This window comes from Fringilla coelebs, assembly GCF_963513975.1.
Source record: "Fringilla coelebs genome assembly, chromosome: 7".
NCBI lineage: Eukaryota > Metazoa > Chordata > Aves > Passeriformes > Fringillidae > Fringilla > Fringilla coelebs.
The window spans coordinates 38,537,749-38,559,794 of record NC_140035.1 but is presented as its reverse complement, the minus strand read 5'-3'; the positions used below and the strand labels follow the sequence as shown (position 1 = coordinate 38,559,794).

The 22,046-nt window shown below is 53.3% G+C and overlaps 1 protein-coding gene across 1 annotated transcript; it reads right to left on the bottom strand.

Annotated features, from left to right (window-relative positions):
- Nucleotides 1-249: 249 nt before the first annotated feature.
- LOC311155601 (aryl hydrocarbon receptor-like) lies at nt 250-19,155 on the bottom strand (the record flags this gene model as incomplete). The annotated part of the gene is made up of 11 exons (XM_084208921.1): nt 250-405; nt 517-2,005; nt 2,361-2,502; nt 2,760-2,869; nt 2,954-3,156; nt 4,165-4,295; nt 4,534-4,653; nt 5,571-5,664; nt 8,988-9,094; nt 18,831-19,030; nt 19,115-19,155. 11 exons carry the CDS (start codon nt 19,153-19,155, stop codon nt 250-252), a joined length of 2,793 nt encoding a protein of 930 aa, XP_084065047.1.
- Nucleotides 19,156-22,046: the final 2,891 nt, after the last annotated feature.

Genomic DNA, 22,046 nt, shown 5'->3' with positions numbered 1-22,046 from the left:
GCGTGCTTCAGTGCCCTGGGAAATCTGTCCTCCAGCCCTGCTGCCTGCTGCTGTCCCTCCCCACGCCAGGGACACCAGCACAGGGAGCAGGATGGTGGGAAGTCAAGAAAAAAACCCCAGGTGAGCCAAAGCAACCAGCATCAACAGCACAGGCAGGATGTGCACAGCAGCGGGGAAGGTTTGTGTTCTGCAGCTTGAAGGTAGCTCCTTCCCCAGGGAAAAGTCCTGCTTTGTCCATTCCTGTCTCTCCTAGAGATAGAAGTCCCCCCTGGAGGTGTGAGGGGGATCTGGCAGCACTTCTGCACGGAGCTGAGGCTGGCAGGGCAGTGCCAGGCTTCCCCCCAGCACTGGATGGTCTTGGGGCAGTCCCATGGGAGAGCTGGGCAAACCACAGTGGCTGCGGGGCTAGGAGAGAGAGAGAACAGTGGTGAGGTGCTTGGCAGGGGGTTATTAGCACTGGCTGCACAGATTCCCAGCACAGAAAACACTGAGCCCCAGATGGAGCAAGGCCCTTACCCTGTGCCTGCCCTCCTGGCTCTGCGCAGAGCCACGTGTCCCATAGGAATTCAGCGTCTCCAGAGGGCTGCTGATGCTCCCAAAGCGCCCTGCAGCTGAGCTGGGGGAAGAGTGCTGGGGCACGGAAAGAACAGAGCTCAGCTGCTTTTCAGGAATGAGCTGGGAGAAAGGGGGAGGAATCCTGGGGAATGGAGCCATCTCTTCCCAGGAGTCCCCAGTGCCGGCAGCATCCAGGCTGAGTAACCCATCCAGGTTAAACTGCGGTGGGGGCCGGCCAGGCCCGGGGCCCAGGCAGCCCTGGGGCTGGGAGATCACATCCCTGCTGAGGCCATGAATGCCAGGCTGAGCTGGAGCCCGCAGCAGAGGGCACACACAGTCCTGCCACGGGCCGGGGTGTGGAGAAGGGCTGGGGCAGGGGCCACACACCCCTTTGCTCAGCAGGTGATGGAGGGGCTGCACGACGGAGACGTCTCCCTGCAGCTGCTGGGCCCCGGGTGGCTCCTGTGGGCAGGGAGCTGCCGGGGCTGAGCTGGGCGTCCTGTGCCATGGGGTGCCCTGCTCTGGCTGGAAGGAGTGGAGCACGGTCTCCTCCCCAGCTGGTCTCCACTGGGAGCCACTGGACAGCTCCTCCTGCTCAGCCAGCTCTGGGAGCAGCCCTGGCACAGCGCTGAGGGGCTGCTCCCACAGCAGCATGGGGGGCTGGGCCAGGGCAGTGCTGGGCTGCCCTGCATGCTGTGCCAGGTGCCACCCCGAGTCCTTGTTCTCCATGTGGCACGGAGCAGTGCCTCCCTGTGGGCTGGGGGGAGCGTCTGGCAGAGGACAGACCTGCTGCCCTCCCTCATGCCCATCCACTGGAGGCCTGGGGACATAGGAGAGAATCTGGTTGCTGGCCAGGCTGTTATTCAGGGATGGGGACTGGTCTGGGTCCATACTGACCATCACCATTTTCTCATCCAGCAGCAGGAGCTCCAGGTCCTCAGCATTCAAGCCCAGGCCCTCCAAAGCACTGAAGAGCTCATTGGAACAGCTCTGGTCACTCTTAATTGAGAGCAAGTCCATGGTGGCCAAGAGAGGGTCCTCCTGCTGCAAATCCAGCAGCTTCTCTTGGAGGCTGCTGCCCCTTGAAGAAGCTGGAGCTGTGCCCATACTCCAGGCATCCTCTCCTGCCCCTGGCATGGACACACCCTTGAGCTGGAAAGTGCTGCTGAAGGAAGAGTTGGGAATGGGAGCTGGGTGGGAGGCGTACACCGCCTTGTCCTGCTGCATCACAGCACCCAGCAGAGACCTGGGGTCAATGCCATTCTTCTGGGAGCGCCCTACGCGGCTGCAGGAGGGCTTCTTGGCCTTGCTGAGCTTCCCTTTGCTCTGGAAAAGGTCAGGGAAGCCCGGGAGAGGATGATTACTTTGGTATAGAAGTGCCTCTCCTGTAGCAAAGGTGAAGGGAAGATGCATGGACCGCTTCCGAAGGTGCTCTCCCCCTTCTTCATCTCTGCAGGGCAGGAAGAGGACGCTGTGGCTGACACGTGCACAAACCCACCCCACAAGTGCTTCTGCAATGGGCAGGTGTGATCCCTGCAAGCCAAAGCCCCTTTGCTACAGCCTGCATGCATTCACACACACATGCACACAGAAACCAAACATCTGCAGCATAACCGAGCATCACCCCTGTTGAGGGGTGGCCTTGCAGACCGGGATGCGGCTGAGCAGCACCAAGCACAGCAGAATCCCACAGCTGCAACAACACAGGTGCAAGCAGCAAGGACAAATCCAACATGCTGCCCTGCTCAGGACATCCCAGAGCCATGCAGAAAGCCAGGCTGTGCCCAGGCCAGCCCAGCACGTACACGAGGGGTCTCTGTGTGACCACGATGTACTCGGGTTGGCCGTTCTTGTAGACCAGCCGGGCGTTGGCCTGCACCCACTTCCAGCGGTTGTCCTTGGTCAGCAGCCGGAACACCGTCAGCCCGCTCTCACCTGTCTTCATCACTGCCGGAGGAAGCACCAGTGCTGCCACCACGGCACACTGCCCTTTCCAACTGGAAACAGCAGCAGCGTGGCTGGCAGGCACAGGGGACAGCTGAACACCCCTCGCTGCGCTCCACAGCAAACTCCCTGCAGTGACAGGAGCGGCACAGCAAAGCATCCCCTGGGGAAAGAGCCACTGGGCTTGACAGAGCAGCCAACAGAGCTGCCCCAGTCCCAGCCCACTCATCAGCACAAGGGACCAGGGAGGGGACTCTTACTCCTGACATGGTTCTCAGCACAGTACAGCATGTCAGCAGCATGGACAAACTGGTACCCTGTGCCACACATCCGCAGCTCCGCCTCGGTGTACCCCAGGACAATCTTCCCCCTGTGAGACACAGAGAGCACACCGAGCTCACAGGCAAGGCTGGGGGGATGTCAGGAATGGAGCACTGAAAGCTCTGCTGCTTACTTGGCATCACACGCCAAGGGGGTGAAGTCCAGCTTGTGCTTGGTCCTGAAGATCATGTTCTTGGTTCGGATCTGCAGGATGGACGGAGGCTGCAGGGGCGTGGAGATGGCGAACAGAGCGAGCTGGGGGGGCAGGACAGAGCCATCTTCAGACCTTCCATTCTGCCCATGAAGGAATTTCAGCCTGCCTTGAAGGTTCAAAGCCTGGGAAGAGAAGAAAAGCTCAGTGTCATGCAGAAAAGTGAGAAGGAAGAGAGCTGCATGGAAAGGAAGATGTCTGCCTACAGAGTTGGTGTGAATAGAATCATCAAATCACAGCATGGTTTGGCTTTGGAGCGACCTTAAGGATCATCTTGTTCCAATCCCCCTGCCATGGGGGCCAGGACACCTTCCACTATCCTAGGTTTCTCCAAGCCCCATCCAATCTGGCCTTGGACACTTCCAGGGACGGGGCAACCACAGCTTCCCTGGGCACCCCGTGCTCTCCGGTGCAGAGAGAAGGAGGGGTGACTGTGACAGACATGTTTTATGAAAAATCTTTTCTTTAAGATTTTTTCTCTCGAGAAGCTGAGAAGCCTCAAAAACAAAATGTAAACAATGATTATCTGCTGCTGTAGAATGTGATTGGTCTCATGTAGTTGTTTTTAATTAATTGGTCTCATGTAGTTGTTTTTAATTAATGACCAATTGCAGTCCAGCTGTGTCTCTCTCTAGTCAGACACAAGATTTTGTTATGATTCTATTCTTTCTTCTTGCTTGCAAGCCTTCTGATGAAATCTTTTCTTCTATTCTTTTAGTATAGTTTTAATATAATATATATCATAAAATAATAAATCAAGCTTTCCAAAACAAAGAGTCAACATTCTCATCTCTTCTCTTGTCCTGGGACCCCTATAAACACCACCACAGGTGACCACCACCTACTTGATCTTAAGACACCCTTTTAACAGAAAAACCAAGCAAAACACAGGGGAGAAAAGCACTTGATTATTCAAGATTCAGCATTTCTGAGAGGAGAGGAACAGAACTCACAGGGAGAGGCTGTAGGTACAGGCCAAACCTATGAAAAACAGGGAAAGTCTCTTGCTGAGACAGGCAAGTGCTGCACACGGCAGAAAGGAGCACAGGATCTTTCCAGGGGGTGGTTTCAGTGCTGGTATGACCCTCTGTGCTGAGCCTGCCCCTCTCCTGCTGCGGAGGGTCTGTACTCACCAGGAAGCCGGAGGAATTATCCAGGAGGCAGCGAAAGCGGCACACAAAGCTCCTCTCCAGGAAGGAGGAGTTTTCTGGGGGCAGCTGATCCGGCTTGTAGATGACAGCAGAAGAGCTAAGACTCTTCCCTGCTGTGGAAGAGAGGGATTGAGAGAATCAAGAAAGGATTCACCCCAGCAAGGGCTGGAGGCGCCAGCACTGGGCACTGCCGCAGTTTGCAGAGCACAGCAACAGAAACCTGGGGGAAAAGCCACAACACTGGAAGGAAGCCGTGGCCTGAGCCACATGGGTGCAAGTGGTGACAGCGAGCTGGGGTCCCAGCAACCCTGGGGAGCCCTGGTGCCACCCAGGATGGCAGCCTGCCTTTACCTGCTGCAGAGGGCTCACCCCCAGGAATGCGCGGCGCGTCCAGGGCCCAGCGGAGGTTGCGCCTGAACTCCGGCTGGTCCTCGGTGTGGATCAGCTCGAAGACACTCTGGTGCATGACATCTGTCTGGAGGGGACACGCCATCTGTAAGCTCTGCAGCCTGTCCCCAGTGCCAGTTTTCATGTCCCACCCGGGAACAGCCTGTCATGGCCCCAGGTGGTTTTATCTTACCAGTTTCCCTGGTGCTCAAATTGGTCCCTGGCTAAATGAGGTTTGAAAGTTCCCCCAGAACTGATGGTGGTGGGAACAGACAGCACATCTGGCTTTAAGGACTCCTTGCCCATGTTGGGCCTGACTTCCTTCCCTGAGAAGCCTAAAGAGCCAATACAGCTTCCCTCTGACATCCCCATAACTCAAAATCCTACTGCTGACTTAAGAAATTAGATGAAAACATGGATTTGGGAACAAAACAGCAGCAGGGCTGCCCCATCCCTACACTATTCCCAAGAGAACAATGCCCTGGGACTTGCTCCCTGTGCCCAGGTGGACAGGTGCCTTCTACCTCGGGTGTTGATGACAGCCAGCTGTGTGTGAGTGACACCAAACCACAGCAGCTGAAGCACTGCAGGTAAATACGATCTAGTAAATATGATTACACTTCCCTGTAAATATGATCTAGTGTCCTCCAGGTTACCTGGGTGCCCAAAGTTCTGGAGCCTTGTGGGATTTACCAGGATTTGAGCTTTTGCCTGGGTGTCCCAGGGAAACTGGGCAAGGAACCCCAGACATCTCCCCATGGCCATGAACCCCAGGAAGGCCCATCAACATGGCTGCTGAAAAGTATCTCTGGGCTGATGAAGTCCCCTGTCACCTACCAGTGACCACGTCTGGCAATACAGGGTCCAAATTCCCAAGGAAAAGCCCCAAACAGCTCCCTGAGAGCCCGTGATCCCTGCAGAGCCTCCTCCCTGCAGGGAACTTGGGGCTGTTCACCACCACCAAGGAAAAACTGGCTCTCCCCAGCAAGTCAGAGTCCCACCAACCTGATGGAATCCCAGATAGTCCTGGATTGTATGTGAGGAGTAAAATATCAGCCCTTCTGATGTCACCACCAGCACAAAGCCATTGAGGGCCTGGAGGAGAGAGGAGATCAGCAGGTACAGGCCACAACCACTCCACTTTTACAGCAGGACATGCACACCCAAACCCTGGCTAGCAGGCAGCTGAGCCACCAAAGATGGCCCCTCTGAGCTCATGCAGCTCTTCCACAGAGCTGCCTGGGAATATCCTAATCCAGACTGATGGAAAATTGTGCTTCCATCCTGGGAGCACTGACGCAGACTCAGCTTTGGACATTTATCCTCATCCTTTGCAGGGAGCAGATAAAAGCCTCTGAACTTCTTGCAGTATGAAAGTGGACACCATTGGGAACAGGTCCATTCTGGTGGAAATGAGCCTTTCCAACAGCCTTGAGGGCCTTGGCAGCCCTGTGTGGCCATCCCAGGTTCCAGAGGAGTGGCCTGGAGAAGGAATGCCTGGACTGTCTGTGGGCAAGGAGCAAGGCCAAGGGAGGCGTTGTCTCTGCTGCCCATTTTCCTCCTCAGGGTGGCCAATGCTGAAAGGGCCTTAACCAGTGGAAATGGAAAAGCCAAAAGCTAAAGCATAAGGGTTTGGATTTGAAATTGCAGCAAAAACAATCTGATTTCTGAAAAGCCAGTTTCTTCCAAAGCAGCAGGGAATTCAGGCTGAGTCTGCTGCCTGAACTTGGGGGAAAACTACAAAATCCTTGGGTGACCCCAGAGCACCTCTTCCTTTCTGCCAATACATCACAGAATCATTTAGGTTGGAGAATCCCTCTAAGATCACCACCTCCAAGATCACTTCCTCTGTAACACCACCTGGTTCATGCAGACCCCACACTCCTTAGGCTGAATGCTGTGCTCTGTTTTCACAAAATAAATACCCACAGCTGTTGTGTCTGTGTGGACTGGAAGCCCCAAGCCCTCCCCACAGAGAAGAAAAAATGCAACCATCAATCTGAAGTTTCCACTGCATTTTTAATGTTGCACACTTAGACATTTCACAGTTCACTAGCCCTTCCATCCACTCCTCAAGTTCCAGGATTGCAAAGTCAATATTCAAGGGAGCACTGGGCTTCCTGGCAGGAATAGGCTGAGCTGATCAGAGCCTCTGTCTTACTCAAGAGGGGCTCATTGCTACTGGTTTCATAAATTGGGGAAGCAATTTGGGTGCTTTCCCTGAGCTAAAAACTCCACAACAGGGCAGGACACATGAGAAGGGACCAGGGTGCTGGATGACAGTGTCCTTTACATGTGCAGAAGACTAGAAGGGGCAGAGGAGCTTCCCTACCAGTTTGGGAGTGCGGCTCCTTTGCAGGAGCCCTGACTCTCCATCCCTGCTCTCTGGCAGCAGGCAGGAGCCCACAGGCAGAACACTGCTGACACAGGCACTGACCAGATCCAGGGAAGCACCCTCAAGTGCCACAGGCAGAGCACCAACCCTTACAAGCCTCTGTGGCACAGAGCCCAGGGCATTGGAGACCTTGTCATGCCCCTGCCAGGGCTGAGAATAGCCCCACAGCAGAACTCCCTGAGCACAGCTGGCAGACATCACTCTGTGGCTCAGTGTCCCAGTTCTGAAAATCCCGAGTCACCCAGCGGACACCTTCAAGCCTGTGGTGCTGCCCAAGAGCAAAGGCAGTGAAATCCCATGAAAATCATTGGCTTGTCTTCCCAGAAGCTGAGGAGCTTTCACTGCCCTGACACCACCACGTGGTCTCCCCTCCCTAAGGGCAACAGATCCTCATGGGGACACTGGCAGTACGAAGCAGGACCTCTCTGGAAGGCAGGGCTCCTGCAGTTTGGGCCCTGTGGCCTTTCAGAGCCAAAACCATCCTGGTACCACCAACCTGGCAGGGAAGCCACAGTAGCCAGCCCTGGCCTGCTTCCCCCACTTCATAATGTACAGACATCAGCATTAATTAGGGCCGGGCATGGAGTCCCAGCCAAGTCCAGCTATTGCTGCCAACTCCTGTTTCATTGTCCAGGTCAGAGTTTCTCCCCCCTCTCCTTCCCTTTATTCCAGGCACAAACGCTCTCTCTATTTACTGGGGTTGATCTCAGTGTGTGGGAATCTGCTGCAGAGGTTAATTAGTGCTGCACTTTAACCCTTTGAGCAGCTTCAGAGGAAGAGAGGAGAAGAATCAGAGCGGACCAAGAAACAAAGTTTGGCCATCAGAGGTGACAGACCAGGTGGAAGTATGTTTATAAGCATGGAGGAATGTTTCCTTGGGGGAGCACAGAGACAGATTCTGAGCTCCTGCCACATCCAGGGTCCCATAGGTAGACCCTGAGAGAGCTCCACCAGCTTTTCAGATGCAGTTTGGTACCTCTAAAAGGATGGCACCCAACTGTGGGAGGAGCTGATGAGCAGGACATCAGCCCCCAGCAAGCCCTGCTGAGCAGTTTTGTTACATCCTGAGGGGAAACCCTCAGGTTTCTGGCTATTAACCAGGCTGGCTTTATCACTTCTCCCACCAGACACAGAGATCCTCAGCTCTCAGGCAGGACAGCAATTACACTTTGTGCTGAGTGAGCGCTTGGACGGGAGCTGGGGCTGCCCAGCACGCTCAGCCCGTGCTGGAGGACAGCCAGGCGGGCAGGGGACAGTGCCACAGCCTGTGCCCAGGTGCCAGGCAGGGGATGGCAGACCTGTGTCCTTGCAGGACCTGGTGCTGCCAGAGCACGACCTCATCCCACTCTCTGGGCACAGTCTGGGGACAGAAGGTGACCTCCTGGCACCTCTGAACAAACCACAGCAGCTGCAGTACCACCAGCCTTCTCTCCAGCATCACCAAAGTCCACTAGGGAAAACCAGAGCTGCTGGGATACACCCACCTACCCTGTGTTTAGGGGATGAGCACATGGCCCATCAGCACCTGTCTGTGTCACACATCCCCTCCTGAAAATCAGGGGAGACTCCCATGATGTTTTCTTCTCTGTTTTCAATAGTGCTTGGACAAAAGGCTCGAGTCAGGATCAGTGTGCCCATGGTGAAACCTGCACTCAAGCACCTTGCTCAGTTTGGTTCTCACACTGTACCTTTGGCACACTTAGACACGAGGGTGGAGAAGCAGAAAAGATGAATCACCATGCTCAGAAATCCAGCAAGATGTTCCTTACACATGGACTATTTTAAAATGGCAACTTTTTCCAGGAATAATGGGAAAAGCAAGGAAGAAACAACAGTTTCTGCCCTGGGGACCTTTGGAAGTCTTAAACTTCTGCCCAGTGAGAGGCACAGTGAGCTATGCCATATGAAATCACAAATCACCTGCCATGAGCAAAAGAACAGCCTGGTTCTGGAGTACAACTCAAAGGAGCTGGAAGAGGGACAAGAGGAAGATCCCATGAAGGCATTTGTGAGGAGCACTAACCTGTAGGAGCAGCTCACCCTCTGGAACTGCTGCTGAGCCCAGAGCTGGTCCAGTGCCACAGGCTCCATCCCTCTGGGCTTCCTTGGCACCAGGATTCTTCAGAGCAACTGCAGCAAGAAAAGGGAAGGAAGGGGCATCAGTGCTGCAGGAACACACTGCCACAGCAGCTGGAATGCTGCAAGCTGGACAGTGCAGGGGAAGGCACCAAGCAGTTTCAGCCCTTTGCTTCACCTCTCACAAGAGTCGATTTTACAGAATGTTTCCTCACCCCTCAACTGTTTCAGTCTGGGGTTTTTTTCCCTCCCCACTCCTTTTGTCACCCTTTAAACATCCTACAAGTAAAAAGCAGTTAAAGCCAGGGATCCTTAAAGCAGGTAGGCATCAGAATGATAGAATTATGGAATCATTAAAGTTGGGGAAAGATCACAGAGCCCAACCATTCCCCAGCACTGCCCAGACCAGCACCAAACCATGTCCCCAAGTGTGACATCCACAGGTCTTCTGAACACGTCCCAGGACAGTGCATCCATCACTGCCCTGGGCAGCCTGGTTTAATGCCTGACTTCTTTTGTGAGGAAATCTTTCCCAGTACCCAAACTAAATCTGCCCTGGCACAGCTTGAGGCCATTTCCTCTTGTCCTGTTCCTTGGTCCCTAGAAGCAGAGCCCAGCCCTCGCCTGTCAGGGAGTTGTGGAGAACAAGAAGGTCCCTTTTCTCCAGGCTGACCCCATTTCCCAGCTCCCTCAGCTGTTCTTCATCAGATTTGTGCTCCAGACCCTTCCCCAGCTCTGTTTCCTTCACTGGAGATGCTCCAGCCCCTCAATGTCTTTCATATTGTGAGGGGCCAAAATTGAACACAGGATTCAAGATGTGGCCTCAGCAATGCTCAGCACAGGGGACAGTCATTGCCCTGGCCTTGTGGCCATACCGTGGCCTTCCTGACCACCTGGGCACACGCTGGCAAGAGCAGCAGAAGTCTGCCCTACACAGGAGGCATTGCAGCAAATCCCAGGATCAGGAATGGGCCATTTTGAAGGACACAGCTCAGTCAATGATGTCTCGTTACAGTTCAGCAACCCAGTGGGTTTACTCAACCAAATTAAGGCAAGCCACAGCTCACAGTGGGAGAAAAACAACATAGAAAACACACGGATGCAGACACAGACACCCGAGATCCAATAGTGGTCCATGCACAATCCACACGCATGAGGGAATCTGTCACTCAGCTGTGCCCCTAAATTTTGTTCTGTACTCCCCAAGAGAACGATTCCTGGGGATATTTTGGTGTGGATAAAAATGCAAGGGTAAGATGACAACAAGCCCATCCAGAGGACCTCACAGGAAAGCTGGGAAGCCTCTTGCCAGCACCACGAGGACAGAGGATGGAATTTGGCTGCCAGTAAACCTGCTGCTCCCACTGGGATCTGGGAGGAAAGATGAGAAACACCAGCTGCAGGACCACTGTGGCCTGCCAGCTCACAGAGGGAGCAAGAGCTCTCTTGGATCTGCCTTTGCCAGCTCCTGGACAGGAGGAGGGCTGCCAAGCTCAGAGGTGATGGGAGCAACAAATGGACTCTGGAAGCAATAGGACAGCCACCAGCACATAAACAAAGCCAGGTTCTGTAACAGGCTCTGCTCTCCCTGGGCTTTACTAAAGCAGCTGCTGAAACACAGCTCCTCCATCTGCACACAGCTGATCCTGAAGGATCTCAGATGCTGCAAAAGGCAGATGTTCCAGAGTCAGGCTTTGGGGACCAAGTTCTTCCTCCAGGCACAGGACCATCCCAAAGATCGACGTTGCTCTGTAACCAAAGGCAAAGCACAGCCCAGTTCCAATACTTACAGAAAAACACCTGCCACAGCAGCAATCCGGCTGCTTCTGGGAGCTCTGGAGATCTCCCCAAGCTCAGACTATTTCAGGAGCTGGCCAGGGATGGGCTGACACCAGGACTGAGGTTACAGCTCATGTTTGTACAACTGTGGGTCAGGCCTGAGCCAGCTGGGGTGGACACACACAGGCTGCTGTGGCCTCACCCTTTCCCACCCCAAGGGACCACCCGGGGTGCCCTGTCCAGACTGGAGCTGGCATAAAACCTCAGGGAGGGACAGGCCATGGGGCAGAACAGCATGAGAGAGGCCACAACACCCAGGCAGGGCCTGTGGTGTGGAAGGAGCAGGTTTGTGCCAGCGGCCTTCCAGCAACTTGCTTTTCTGATCGCTGGGAGCGAAATGCGGGAGCTATGAATTATTAAAGGCCTCCAGTCCCCCTCCGTGAGCTCCCAGCCTGCTGCGCTGGAGGTGAGAGATAAAAATAAACCTGGCTGACAGGAGAGCAGCTAAAGGTGCTGCCCTCTGCTCAGGGCTCTAGTTTAATGGCTTGATATCGCCCCTGCAAATGGAAATCTTGCTCACAACCACTGCCTAAAACCGGGCTTTGCTATCAGCACCTGGGCTGTGGGGCCAGAGGAGACACACTAACAGCAGAGGACAGCCCGCTGTGCTCCAAGGGGATGTCTGCCCCCAAACAGGATCCAACCAGTGGGCTCTGAGGGATAAATCAGAATTCCAATGGAGGCTCCCCCATGAACTTCACCAAACAGCGCCTTTTCCGCCCAAGCCAGCCAGGGATCCCCAAAGAGGACGGGCTCTTGGCTGCGGCCACAGCAGGCTGGCATCCTGCCCGGTGTCCCCCGGCTTTGTGTGTCCATAAATAGCCCCGTGCAGCCCCTGGGGTCAGCAATTCAGCAGAACTGTCACAGCACATCAGGCTGACGGAGCAGAAGGAGCCGGGGAACCGCCACATCCTCTCTGCTGCGTGCATCCCGCCTGGAGCTGGGCACCCGGGAAGGCGGGATTCACTCCAGGCACTGGGCTCTCCTTCACCCAGGGCAGCACCACCAGGTGCAGCCTTTGCCCTTGCTGCACAACCGGGGACAGGCACTTGCTGGAAAAAAAAAGAGAATAAAAAGGAGAGAAGTGCATTTTCCTGGGCTCCCTCCCTCTGGCCACCAGTGTCACCTTTGTGTGGTATTCGCATTCTTTGGAAAAATCCCTTTGCCCAGGATTTTTCTCCTGGGAAGCTGAGAAGCCTCAGAGAAAAAAAAAAAATTATTATTTTATTTGATTCTCTTCTGTTTTGTTCATGTGGAATGTGTTTAGAGATTGTTTACCCACAGGTGATTGTTTCATTAGATTCTGATGTGAATTGTTTTCATTCATTAGTTAATTAGTGCCAAGCTGTGTTGGGATTCTGGAAAGAGTCACAAGTTTTCATTATTATCTTTTCAGCATTTTTTAAGTATCCCTTCTGTATTCTTTAGTATAGTATAGTATTCTTTAATATAATATAGTATCATAAAATAATAAATTAGCTTTCTGAGAACACAGAGTCAGATTCATCATTCCTTCCTTCATCAGAATACCCCGAAAATACGATACTCTTGTGGCTGGAGGTAAGAAAGGTGAGAAGCTGGTCACCTGAAAGCAGCGAGGCTTGCACAACTTTCATGCTATTTCCTCCAAGAAACAGCTCCTCCCAGGCCCTGCAATCTATTTGGCCACAAAAAGCCTTTTAGCTGAGAGGAAGAAAATCCCTCCCATCTCTGGGGAAGAAGCTCCCTGCCCACACCTGCCTCCCCCTACAGCAGGACCGTGCTCCCTGTCCCGTGGTCATCCTCACACACTCTCTGCTCACCAGCTCTCTGCTGCCTGGCCTCCTGCTCTCACCAGGACAGCAGGAGGGGCCACCAGGGGTGGGTTTCCCCCCTCCATCTGCAGGTGCTTCTGAGCCTGGCAATCTGTTTCATGTGGTGCTGCAGGAACACCTCGCTGCCTACCAAGCTTGCCAGTGAACTCCTGAACCTGCCAGGGCTTTGTAGACCTGGGAAATCTCTGCAGCACCAAGCAGGAATTAACATTTTTGAGAGGATATCTCCCAGGCCCCTTCCCTCCACACAGCAAAAGCTCCTAGTGGGAGCAGGGCTTCCATCAGCCATTGACTGCAAAGGAGGAAAATTAAACAACTCGATCCCAAACCTGCTCCAGGTGTTGATGAAGGAGAAGGAAACCAAACTGCTTCCTGACTCTTCAAGAGCTGCAGGAGAGGGCTGGGCCATCTGCATGGCCACTGTCAGTCTGAGCAGACAGACAGTGGGGACAGAGAAGGATTTCGGTAATGCTGCTCCCCACAAGCCTTCTGCTAAACACCCCAGCATGCACAAGCCACTTGGGGGAAGGATTGACTGATTTCTTAACAAAACTGCCTTTTATCCACCTCTCTCTTTCTGTCATTTGTGCCAATCCCCTGAAGAACAGGTCTTACCTCACAGTAAAGTCTCTACTCCCACGAGTGGATCTCCAGATCTCCCTTTCCATCCACTTCTCCAGCTTCTCCTTGCTCATGGGCAGAGGCACCTGCAGCTCTGCTGCTCGGTACACCCTCCTCACATCAAATAACCCCTCAACATTGCTTTTTCCTATATTTTATTGTTAGTAAGAGAGAAAATACTGGAAATTTAGAAAACATCCTGTAAATGGTGAGGGAAGTGGGCACAGGTTTGCTGACACCAGGCCACAGAGCCATCTTATCCCTCCCTTGCTGAACCATCAGTTGGGTTCTCATCAGTGCTGTTCAAATCCCATTTTCCAGCCCCTGGCAAATAGTTCTTGACTTTCCATTTGTTAACTCATAATGGATACCAGGGTTTTACTTAACTTCAGACCTGACAGAGTTCCCTGTTGGCAAAAATTTCATTAAGCAGATGCATTATTTATCCCTGCCTGAATGGTGTGGATGCCCTGCTTTCTAAGAACATGTGTGGTTAATAATGGATGGCCTCTTAAAAGATCTCACTGCACTTTTAGAAGCAAGGAGACCTTGCCTACATGGAGCTTTTGGTTGTGTCACCTGGGTCTCAACGGGAGAAGCACGTGCAGGAGTTTAAACAAGGACAGAAATGACAAGGACATGCCAGATTTTCCTTCTTCCTGCAGCATCACCAACTGTTTGAACACTCCCTCTGCCAATGCTCCTCCCTCAGGAGCTTTAGTGTCCATCATAGAACAGTTTGGGTTGGAAGGGACTTTAAACACCACATGGTTCCACTCCCCTGCTGTGGACAGGGACCCCTTCCACTAGACCAGGAAGGATCATCCCAGCCCAAAGCCTCAGCCTGGAGTTCCTTCCCAGCCCTGCTCCCTTTGCAGGAGCCCTGAGAGAGCCCAGCTGCTCATAGGCAGTAGAGCAGGCAGCCCCCAGGAGTGGGCTGTGAGCCCCAGGGAGCTCCCCAGCTCCAACAGCCTCCCACCAGCTGCTTTCCTGAGAGCCAGGGGAAAACACTTGGCAAGGAAAGCACACAGCAGGAAAAACTGCCTACCTACGGAAGTCACAAGAATTCTCCACCTTAAATTGATCCTCCAGGGTCAGCTCATTACCCAGGCAATTAAGAGAGCACAGTGATCACAGGACCAGGCTTTGTTTTTCTTAAACCAGCCCTCAGGCTTCACTGCTACAGCCCTCTACAGGGTTTGACAAACAGCTCAGGAGGAGGGAAGGCACACACGTGAAGGGATGAGCAGTATTAGTCCCAAACATCCCATCTCAAGCCCTCATCCCTAGGCAGAGGTTCCAGGGGCACTTTCACATAGCCTATAATAATTATATAATTAAAAGTACTTTTCCAGCCCGGCCTGACTGCAGCTCAGGCACATTTTGGGCCACCACAGCTACAGCAACAACAATCTGGGTTCACATCACAGTTCAAAGGGTCAGGCTCAGCCCAGAGGCTGCACATTGATCCTACAGCAACCACCAATGATTCTAAGAGGACTCTGGGAAAATCCCTAAGCCCCCAACATCCCCAAGAGTGTTATCTTTTAAAGATACATGGGAGAGAAAAACTGCTGAAGTTTTGGATACACGACCTTAAGCTTCCATATGGAAGAGACCCATGCAGAGCTCAAACCCACACAGAGCCCAGAACAACTCTGACCCACAGACTGTGCAGCCAACAAGCCAAAAGTTTCTGAGGTGTTTACCCCTCTCCTCCCAGCCAGTGATGCACCTGAGCTGCCCAGAGAGCCAGGCAGGATGCTGCACACAGGCAGAGGTGCATCTGCACCTCCTAGGATTCCCACTTCAAGGCAGAGCTAGCCCATTGCTATGGGGCTCAAACATGCAGCTCCTGGCACCACAGACTGACATCTTCCTACAGCTCATAAACCCTAGACTTGATTCAGAGCATCAAGAGAAATCCCACAGATGAATCACTGAACATCAGGCACTGGGCTGTGACAGGCATAGGGCGCCCTGAGGACACCCAGCTGGCACCCAGGGGCAAGTGAGTGCCCAGCAGGGGCGACACACACACACCAGAAGGGCCAATCTTGCTATAGGATGGTAAGCACAGCTTGGATGACCATCCCAGCAGGAACAAACTGCTAGAGACACTTCTCTAAAGCGAGCCCTTCACCACTGTGACATCTGCCAGTCGGCCTCCCACCAGGAGTTCAAGTGGCCCAAGATACACAGATGGCACCTGACAGAAACATACATGGTGCCTTTGAGGCATCTTCTTTTTTTGGTAAGAAATCCTCTCACAGAGCAAGACAGCAAACCTTCCCCTGGAGCATCTTTCCTTCTCTCCCTCCTTCCAGAGGGTGAAGGAGGTGGAAGAGACAGAGACCCCTCCTGCCCTCCCAGCAGCGTTTCCCTCTTGCTCCAAGAGGCAGGACGGGGAGGGATTAGAGGGGAGCAGCCCGGCCAGGCACCACGGGGATAAGCTGCTGGCACACAGCTGGTGTGACATGCTGTGCACCCCATGGAGCCACCGACAGCAGCACACAGGCTAGGGGACAGGGAGGTGCCCTGCAGCACAGTCCCACCTCTACCAAACCCCACGGGCTGAAAGAACCGCCAGCAGAGAAGGGAGGAAGGTCAAGGTAGGGAATGAGAATTAAAAATACTTGTGAACCAAGGTGGATAAGAAACGAGGCACTTGGGAAGACTGCTGTAGGGGAAGAAACCTGTATGGGAAAGGAGTACAGACAAGCCTTTAAATCAGCTGGCACTGATGTTTGGATAGGAGCCTCAGCTTGGAAGCAACCTCAGCTCCTTTTGGCCCTTCTGGTCCAGGTGCTGGGTTCTTGTCAGTGCTGCTTCTCCAGCAGGATGGATGTCAGATGGGCTGGATACTCTGCTCCCTGGCAGGACAGCTCTCCCAATGTGTCCATCCCTCCCAGGATCCCGTTCCCCTCCTAAGCTCACCTCTTTCATGGCAAGGAAGCACTTGTGTGAACCTGGGATTGCAAAGTCAGGCAATGGGGGAAAGGAAAGGCACCTGGGAATCTCACAGAGAACAGCGGTGCTGCCCCATCACAAAGGGAGCGTCTTCCACCTGGCATGGATCAGGAGGAGACCTTGGCTGAGATCCCGCCTCCACCAGAGCTCCCGAACACAGCTGGCACTGAGCTGCTTCCTGCTTTGTTACACTGGAGTGGGAAAAATGGAGTGGAATCAGCACACAGACACACAGAGGATGCTCTTGCCCGTTGCTCTTCCAAAGCCCTGCAGAAAGCAGACACCAGGCTGGCAGCACAGCCACCAACACAGCACATCAGCCCGAGGGATGTTTTTGGGTTTGTTTGGGTAAATGACCCTGATCTCCAGAGATTAAACAACACTGAGCAGCCTTAAATTCCCTGATTCCTGTCACTGAACTGCAGGCCTCGAGTGGTGCCCCCATGCAGGCAGGGAGGCAGCAGTGACAGCATCCCTTTGGGCTATAGAAAGAATAAAAATCCTCATGTCCTCAGGAAAAACACATCCTTATAAAACTCAAAGACCTTTAAGCCCATACAAACTTCCCCACATATCAGCTATGCATAAACTGAGATGGCAAAGTAACATTATGTGCTGTTAATTATTAAACCGATTAATAATTAATAAATCAATGATTATTTATTTATTCTGACAGGGGATGGGCTGGCATACACCTGCTGGGTGAATTGCTGTCAGCAATCATGGGCAACACCTGAGACCTGCGCCAGCTGTTTCTCCTCACAATTCATGGCAGCACATCCCAGGTTTTGTCCTTGATTTCCTGAAATCTTCTCTTAGGGAATGCTCAAGCAGGGTGGATAGATAAATAATGTCAGTTAAAATCAATTATTTTGTTGATAAGCTTGCCCAGAGTTCCATTTAAGGGTTATTTTTTAATTGGTATTAAGCATCACAAAGGACTCAGATGCAATCCTTGCATCTGAAAGGCTGAAGCTCTCCTCCTTCCCTGCACCTGCCTCAAAGCCATACCACAGCCTCGGACAAACTGGAAATCGGTGTCATGGAATTAAACCAGATGGAACACGGGGAAAAAAAGGACCCAAAGCAAATGAGACAATCCCAGAACAGTAAATTTCCTGATGAGCTGGTGTGGCAAGGCAAACAACTCCCCCAGGCCATTCCTTCCCCAGCCCACCCACTTCCCAGTCCTTAAAACGGGGTTAAAATAGAGCGGAAAGGTGAAAGGGGAAGCATTGAATATATTGAATGAGAAATTGAGGCGACTCTGTGGCTCGAAAACGCAGCATTTTCAAGCCACTGCTACTCCACCAGGAAAATCCAGGGATATCTCAATGCCCTCCTGAGGGCTCCTCTTAATCACAATTACAGGGCAGCGGAACGGCTCCCGAAAATAAAAGATTCCCCAAAACTAAAAGGCTCCCAGATGAACGGGAAGCACACCACGGGGAATTAGGGCTGACTGCCAGCACCGTGAGCCTATCAGAACAGAGGGGGGAAAAGTCATTTCCACGGGACACACAAGGCTCTGCCCCAACCCTCCCGCATAAACCAGAATTTTACCTCCGGAGAACCCACAAAGAATCCACTTTGCCCCTACAGATCCCTCTGATCCCACAGCAGGGTCGAACACAGCTCCAGCCCGGCAGCTGGAGACGGCACAGCAATGAAATGTAGGCTAGAAAAGGGGGGAAAGCAATTCCAGGGGAAAGAAACCAAAATTCTGACGGGTAAAAAGATGAAATTCTTGGCAGGTAAAGAACAAAATATTCGGGGGGAGGGGAAAACAAAATTCCAGGGGTGTAAAGACAGGAACGACACAAAATTCGAGGGGGTGAAACCCACCAGAATTTGAAGTGGAAAAAGTAAATTAGGGTGGGAGGGAGCCCCAAAATCCAAGGGGGACGGGGAGGAGAAAAACCAAACGCAAAATTCAAGGGGGAAAAAAAAACCCAACCCAAAATTGCAGGGGAATAGGAAAATCCACAAAATTCGAGGCGGAAGGAGGGGATCAACTTCAATGGGAAACAAAAAAACCCCAAACAAACAAACAAACAAACAAAAAAACCAAAAAACCCCCAAAAAAACCCCGCCGTTAGAGACACAAACATTCGAGGGCGGAAAACCGACACAATTCAAGCGGGGGAAACCCGTCAAAATTCGAGGAGGGGGAAAAAAAAATCCCACAAAATTCGAGGCGGGATCGACACGAAACTCCTGAAAGTGCGGAGGAAATCCCAAAATTCTACGGGCGAAAAAAAGATTCTGGGAGGAAAGGAAACAAGTTTTTCGTGAGGGAAACCCCATAAAACTCTAGGGGGAAAAAACCCACACCACTCGAAATTCTAAGTGAAAAACACTCTGCGGAGGAAAACAAGCCCACGATTTTGGAGAGAGGTGGGGAAAGGAATTGCCGAGGGGTGCAACAGCATCCCGGGAGGGGTGACACAGCTGCAGGAGGAGGCGGCCGTGAGGGAGGAGGGCACGGCGCGCAGCTCCGGGCGGGAATTGCGGCGGGGGAAGCGGGGAAGGCGCCCGTCCCTTACCGCCCAAGAAGCTCCTGGCGCGCAGGAAGCCGGCGCTGAGGCGGAGCACCGAGAGCTTGTCCAGCCCGGCCACCACGTCGGGCGGGAAGGGCAGCAGCCCCGCCAGCCGCTCCAGCTCCCGGTTCAGCCGCTCCCGGTGCCGCTTGGACGGGTTGGAGCCGCCGCCGCCGCCGCCGCCTTCGGCCGGGCCCGGCCGCGTCCTGCCGGGCACAGCCGCGTTACCGGGGAAGGGGGACACCCCTCAGCCCTTCCCCGGACCCCTCGGTGCCCTCGCCCTCACTCACGCCCGCGGCACCGGCTTCCTCCGCCTGCGCCCCGCGTACATGGCCGGGCCGGCAGCGCCCGAGCGCCGCTCCCTCAGGGAGAGAGGCAGCGACAGGGGGAGCGGGAACGGGAGCGGGAACGGCCCGCCCCCGGCGAGGGGGGAGACGGGGATGGACGGGGATCTGGGGCTGCGGGGGGTTGAGGTATGATGGAGCTGAGAAGGGATTTGGGGGCTGAAGAGGGAGTGGGAGCTGGCGGAGAGAAAGGATGATGGGAGGGAGGGATAGCGGGGGTAAATGAGGAGGTGAAGGGCGCTGAAGGAGGATTTGGGGCGTGAAGGGGCTGTGGGTGGGGATGCGAGGGCGTTGAGGGGAGGTGCGGACTGGACCGTGGGTGCCAATGGCTCCAACAATCCCCTTAGTGCTCTGCCTGCCAGGTGCAGAAGGGCGCGCACACCTCAGGCTTGCAGTGAAGGGACGAGGCTGATAAGAGGCAAATCCTGCGATGTGGAGTAAGTCTTTATCGTGCCCATGTCCTCCCCCACGTTATGGCTCAGCTGTGAAAACTCCTGTTCCCAAGCCTGGGGACATTCACACACAAGCTGAAGGCACCCATCCCGACTGATGGGCCGTAGTTAATTCAACTACGCTCACTTGGAGACAGCTGCAACCTCTCAGAAGGTATAAAGAGTCCCCAAGTGTCCCGCGACCCACAGTATTATCAAGCGTGAAGCTCCCCGCCCCAGGGAGAGGTACAGAGGTGTTCCCACCTAGCCTCAGCAGAATACAAACCCCACGGATGTGGTGTTTGTTGGACTCTTTCCCTTCACCACTCGATGGATGTAGTCTGCAGTCGCTTTCTCTCCACTCTCTTTTATCTTTTCCCTCTCTCTCCACCCTCACGTTTGCTGTTAAATAAAAATCCACGCTATTGGCATTGGCATATGGTGTCGTTTACACCTTATTTGGGGCAGAGGCATCTCTGTAATCATTTTTAATAGTCGGATATTAACAACCATGTGTGCATGCCGAGAGTAGCCCTGCCTGTGAGTCTCACAACCCCGCAGGGCAGTTTGGGGGTGTAAAGGGGGGACACTGTCACACCTCTGCTGCCATGCATGCCCACAATAGCTGGGGACAGTGACAACGAGAGTGTCACACACCCAGAACCAGGGCTAGGCTTTTCCCAGCACTTGCCCAGTCAAGGAAGAAATGGAGAGACATGGATAATGATGATTGGCTCTCGCAATTAAGGGATAACTATTGTGTGAATATTAAGAAAAGCTTTAGTGATGTATAGTTATGTTATTGGAGTTTAGATGTCCTCTGTTCTCCCCACAGTTCCCTTTCCCCCCTGTACTGTTGCATCAGACAGCCTGGGTTGTCTAGGACAGGTAAAAGGAAGGCTGCACATGTGTCCCTTGCATGGGGCAGTTGGGAATGGAAAAGCTTGGGGGTGTTTAGGGGGTGGGCATGGCAACACCTGACCTCCAGTGCAACGACAAGAAAGCAGTCTGCACTGATAAATGGCACAGAGCTGACTGACAGACTTTGGGAGGGGCCAGGGCTGGCTGATGCAAACCCCAGGGGTATAAAAGACTCAGCATCCATCTTGAAGACAAACCAACCACGTGGTACCCATGAGGGCAGTTCCCAGCACTGTGAATTTTCCCTTTTGTAGTCCTTTGTTGTATTTTTGTCAAAGTTTAATAAACCTTTTTAAATTTTCAAAGTGAGCAGTTTTTTCTCACAGTCTTGGGTCAAAACAAACATCAGCACAAAGCAAATCACCCTTTAATCCATCGCCAAACACAGGGGTGAGGCTCTGGACAGCTCTTTTCTCCTCGGCACCTTCCGGCTGCCACCAGCAGCACAAAGAAATCACAGAGCAGAAAATGAGACGCTGCCACCAGAACAGACTTTATCTGTACAGCCATGAGGTACAGAGAGATCAGACACCAGTGACAGAGCACAGGGGAGAGGCTGTCATGGCCCCAAGGCCCATCTCTTGCAGCACTGGGAGCTCCTGGTATGCCCCCAGCACCATCTCACAGGTGCCAGAGCAACAGAGGCTGGTGAGCAGAGTCCATCCTGCTGCTTTTTGGATCTGGATCATGGCCAGTCAACTCCTTGCCTGGCCAAGGTGCTCTTTGAAGCCATCTCAGAGTGGTCCAGCACGTTTCAGCATTGCTTTGCTCCCAGCCTGCAGAGAGGAGCTTGACCTTTCCCAGGCCCCATGAGCAGAGGCAAAGCTGGGCTTGAAGGAAGAGACCCAGGGAGATGAGGCTACTCTCACCAGGACATGTGGGCTGCTGCTGGCCCTGCACTAATTACCTGATTTAATTTGATCTGTAAATGCTTAACACTGGTGTGTGAGGCAGATGGGATGCTCAGGGTGATGGGTGCATGAGGGGAAGGTGTGAATGTCCCCGAGCACTCTGATCTCTCTGACCCAATGTTGCAAGTCATTGTGGTCTCAAATCATCCCCGCCCTCCCCAATCATTACTTTTTTTTGTGGGTTTCCCTGATGGATCTGCAAGACTTTGCACTCATGGTGGGGAAAAAACAATTCATTCGCATCTTAGGTTACATATGTAGAAAAGGAAGAGAGTTCATCCAAGTGGTTGTTCTGGGCTGCAGAAAAATGGTTTGAGAGGCACCAGGTGGGTCTGGAGTGGAGACACAGGCAGTGGTTACTGCATCCCTCCCTGCCTTTCCTTCTCATTGCTTCTCTATCCCACAGCACTGTGGAGCAGAGAAGAGGATGACAAGGACAAACCAGTGACAAACCCAAGGGGAGCTTGTCTGGACCTTCCCCACCCTGCATCCCAGAAAGGTTACAATGGCCTGGTATCCACCTTTCCCAAATTCCCCTGTGAGGCTGCTGGAGAGCCCAAATTCCCAAGATGCCTCCCTTCCCACCAACTCCACCTCCCACCGAGACTCTTCAAT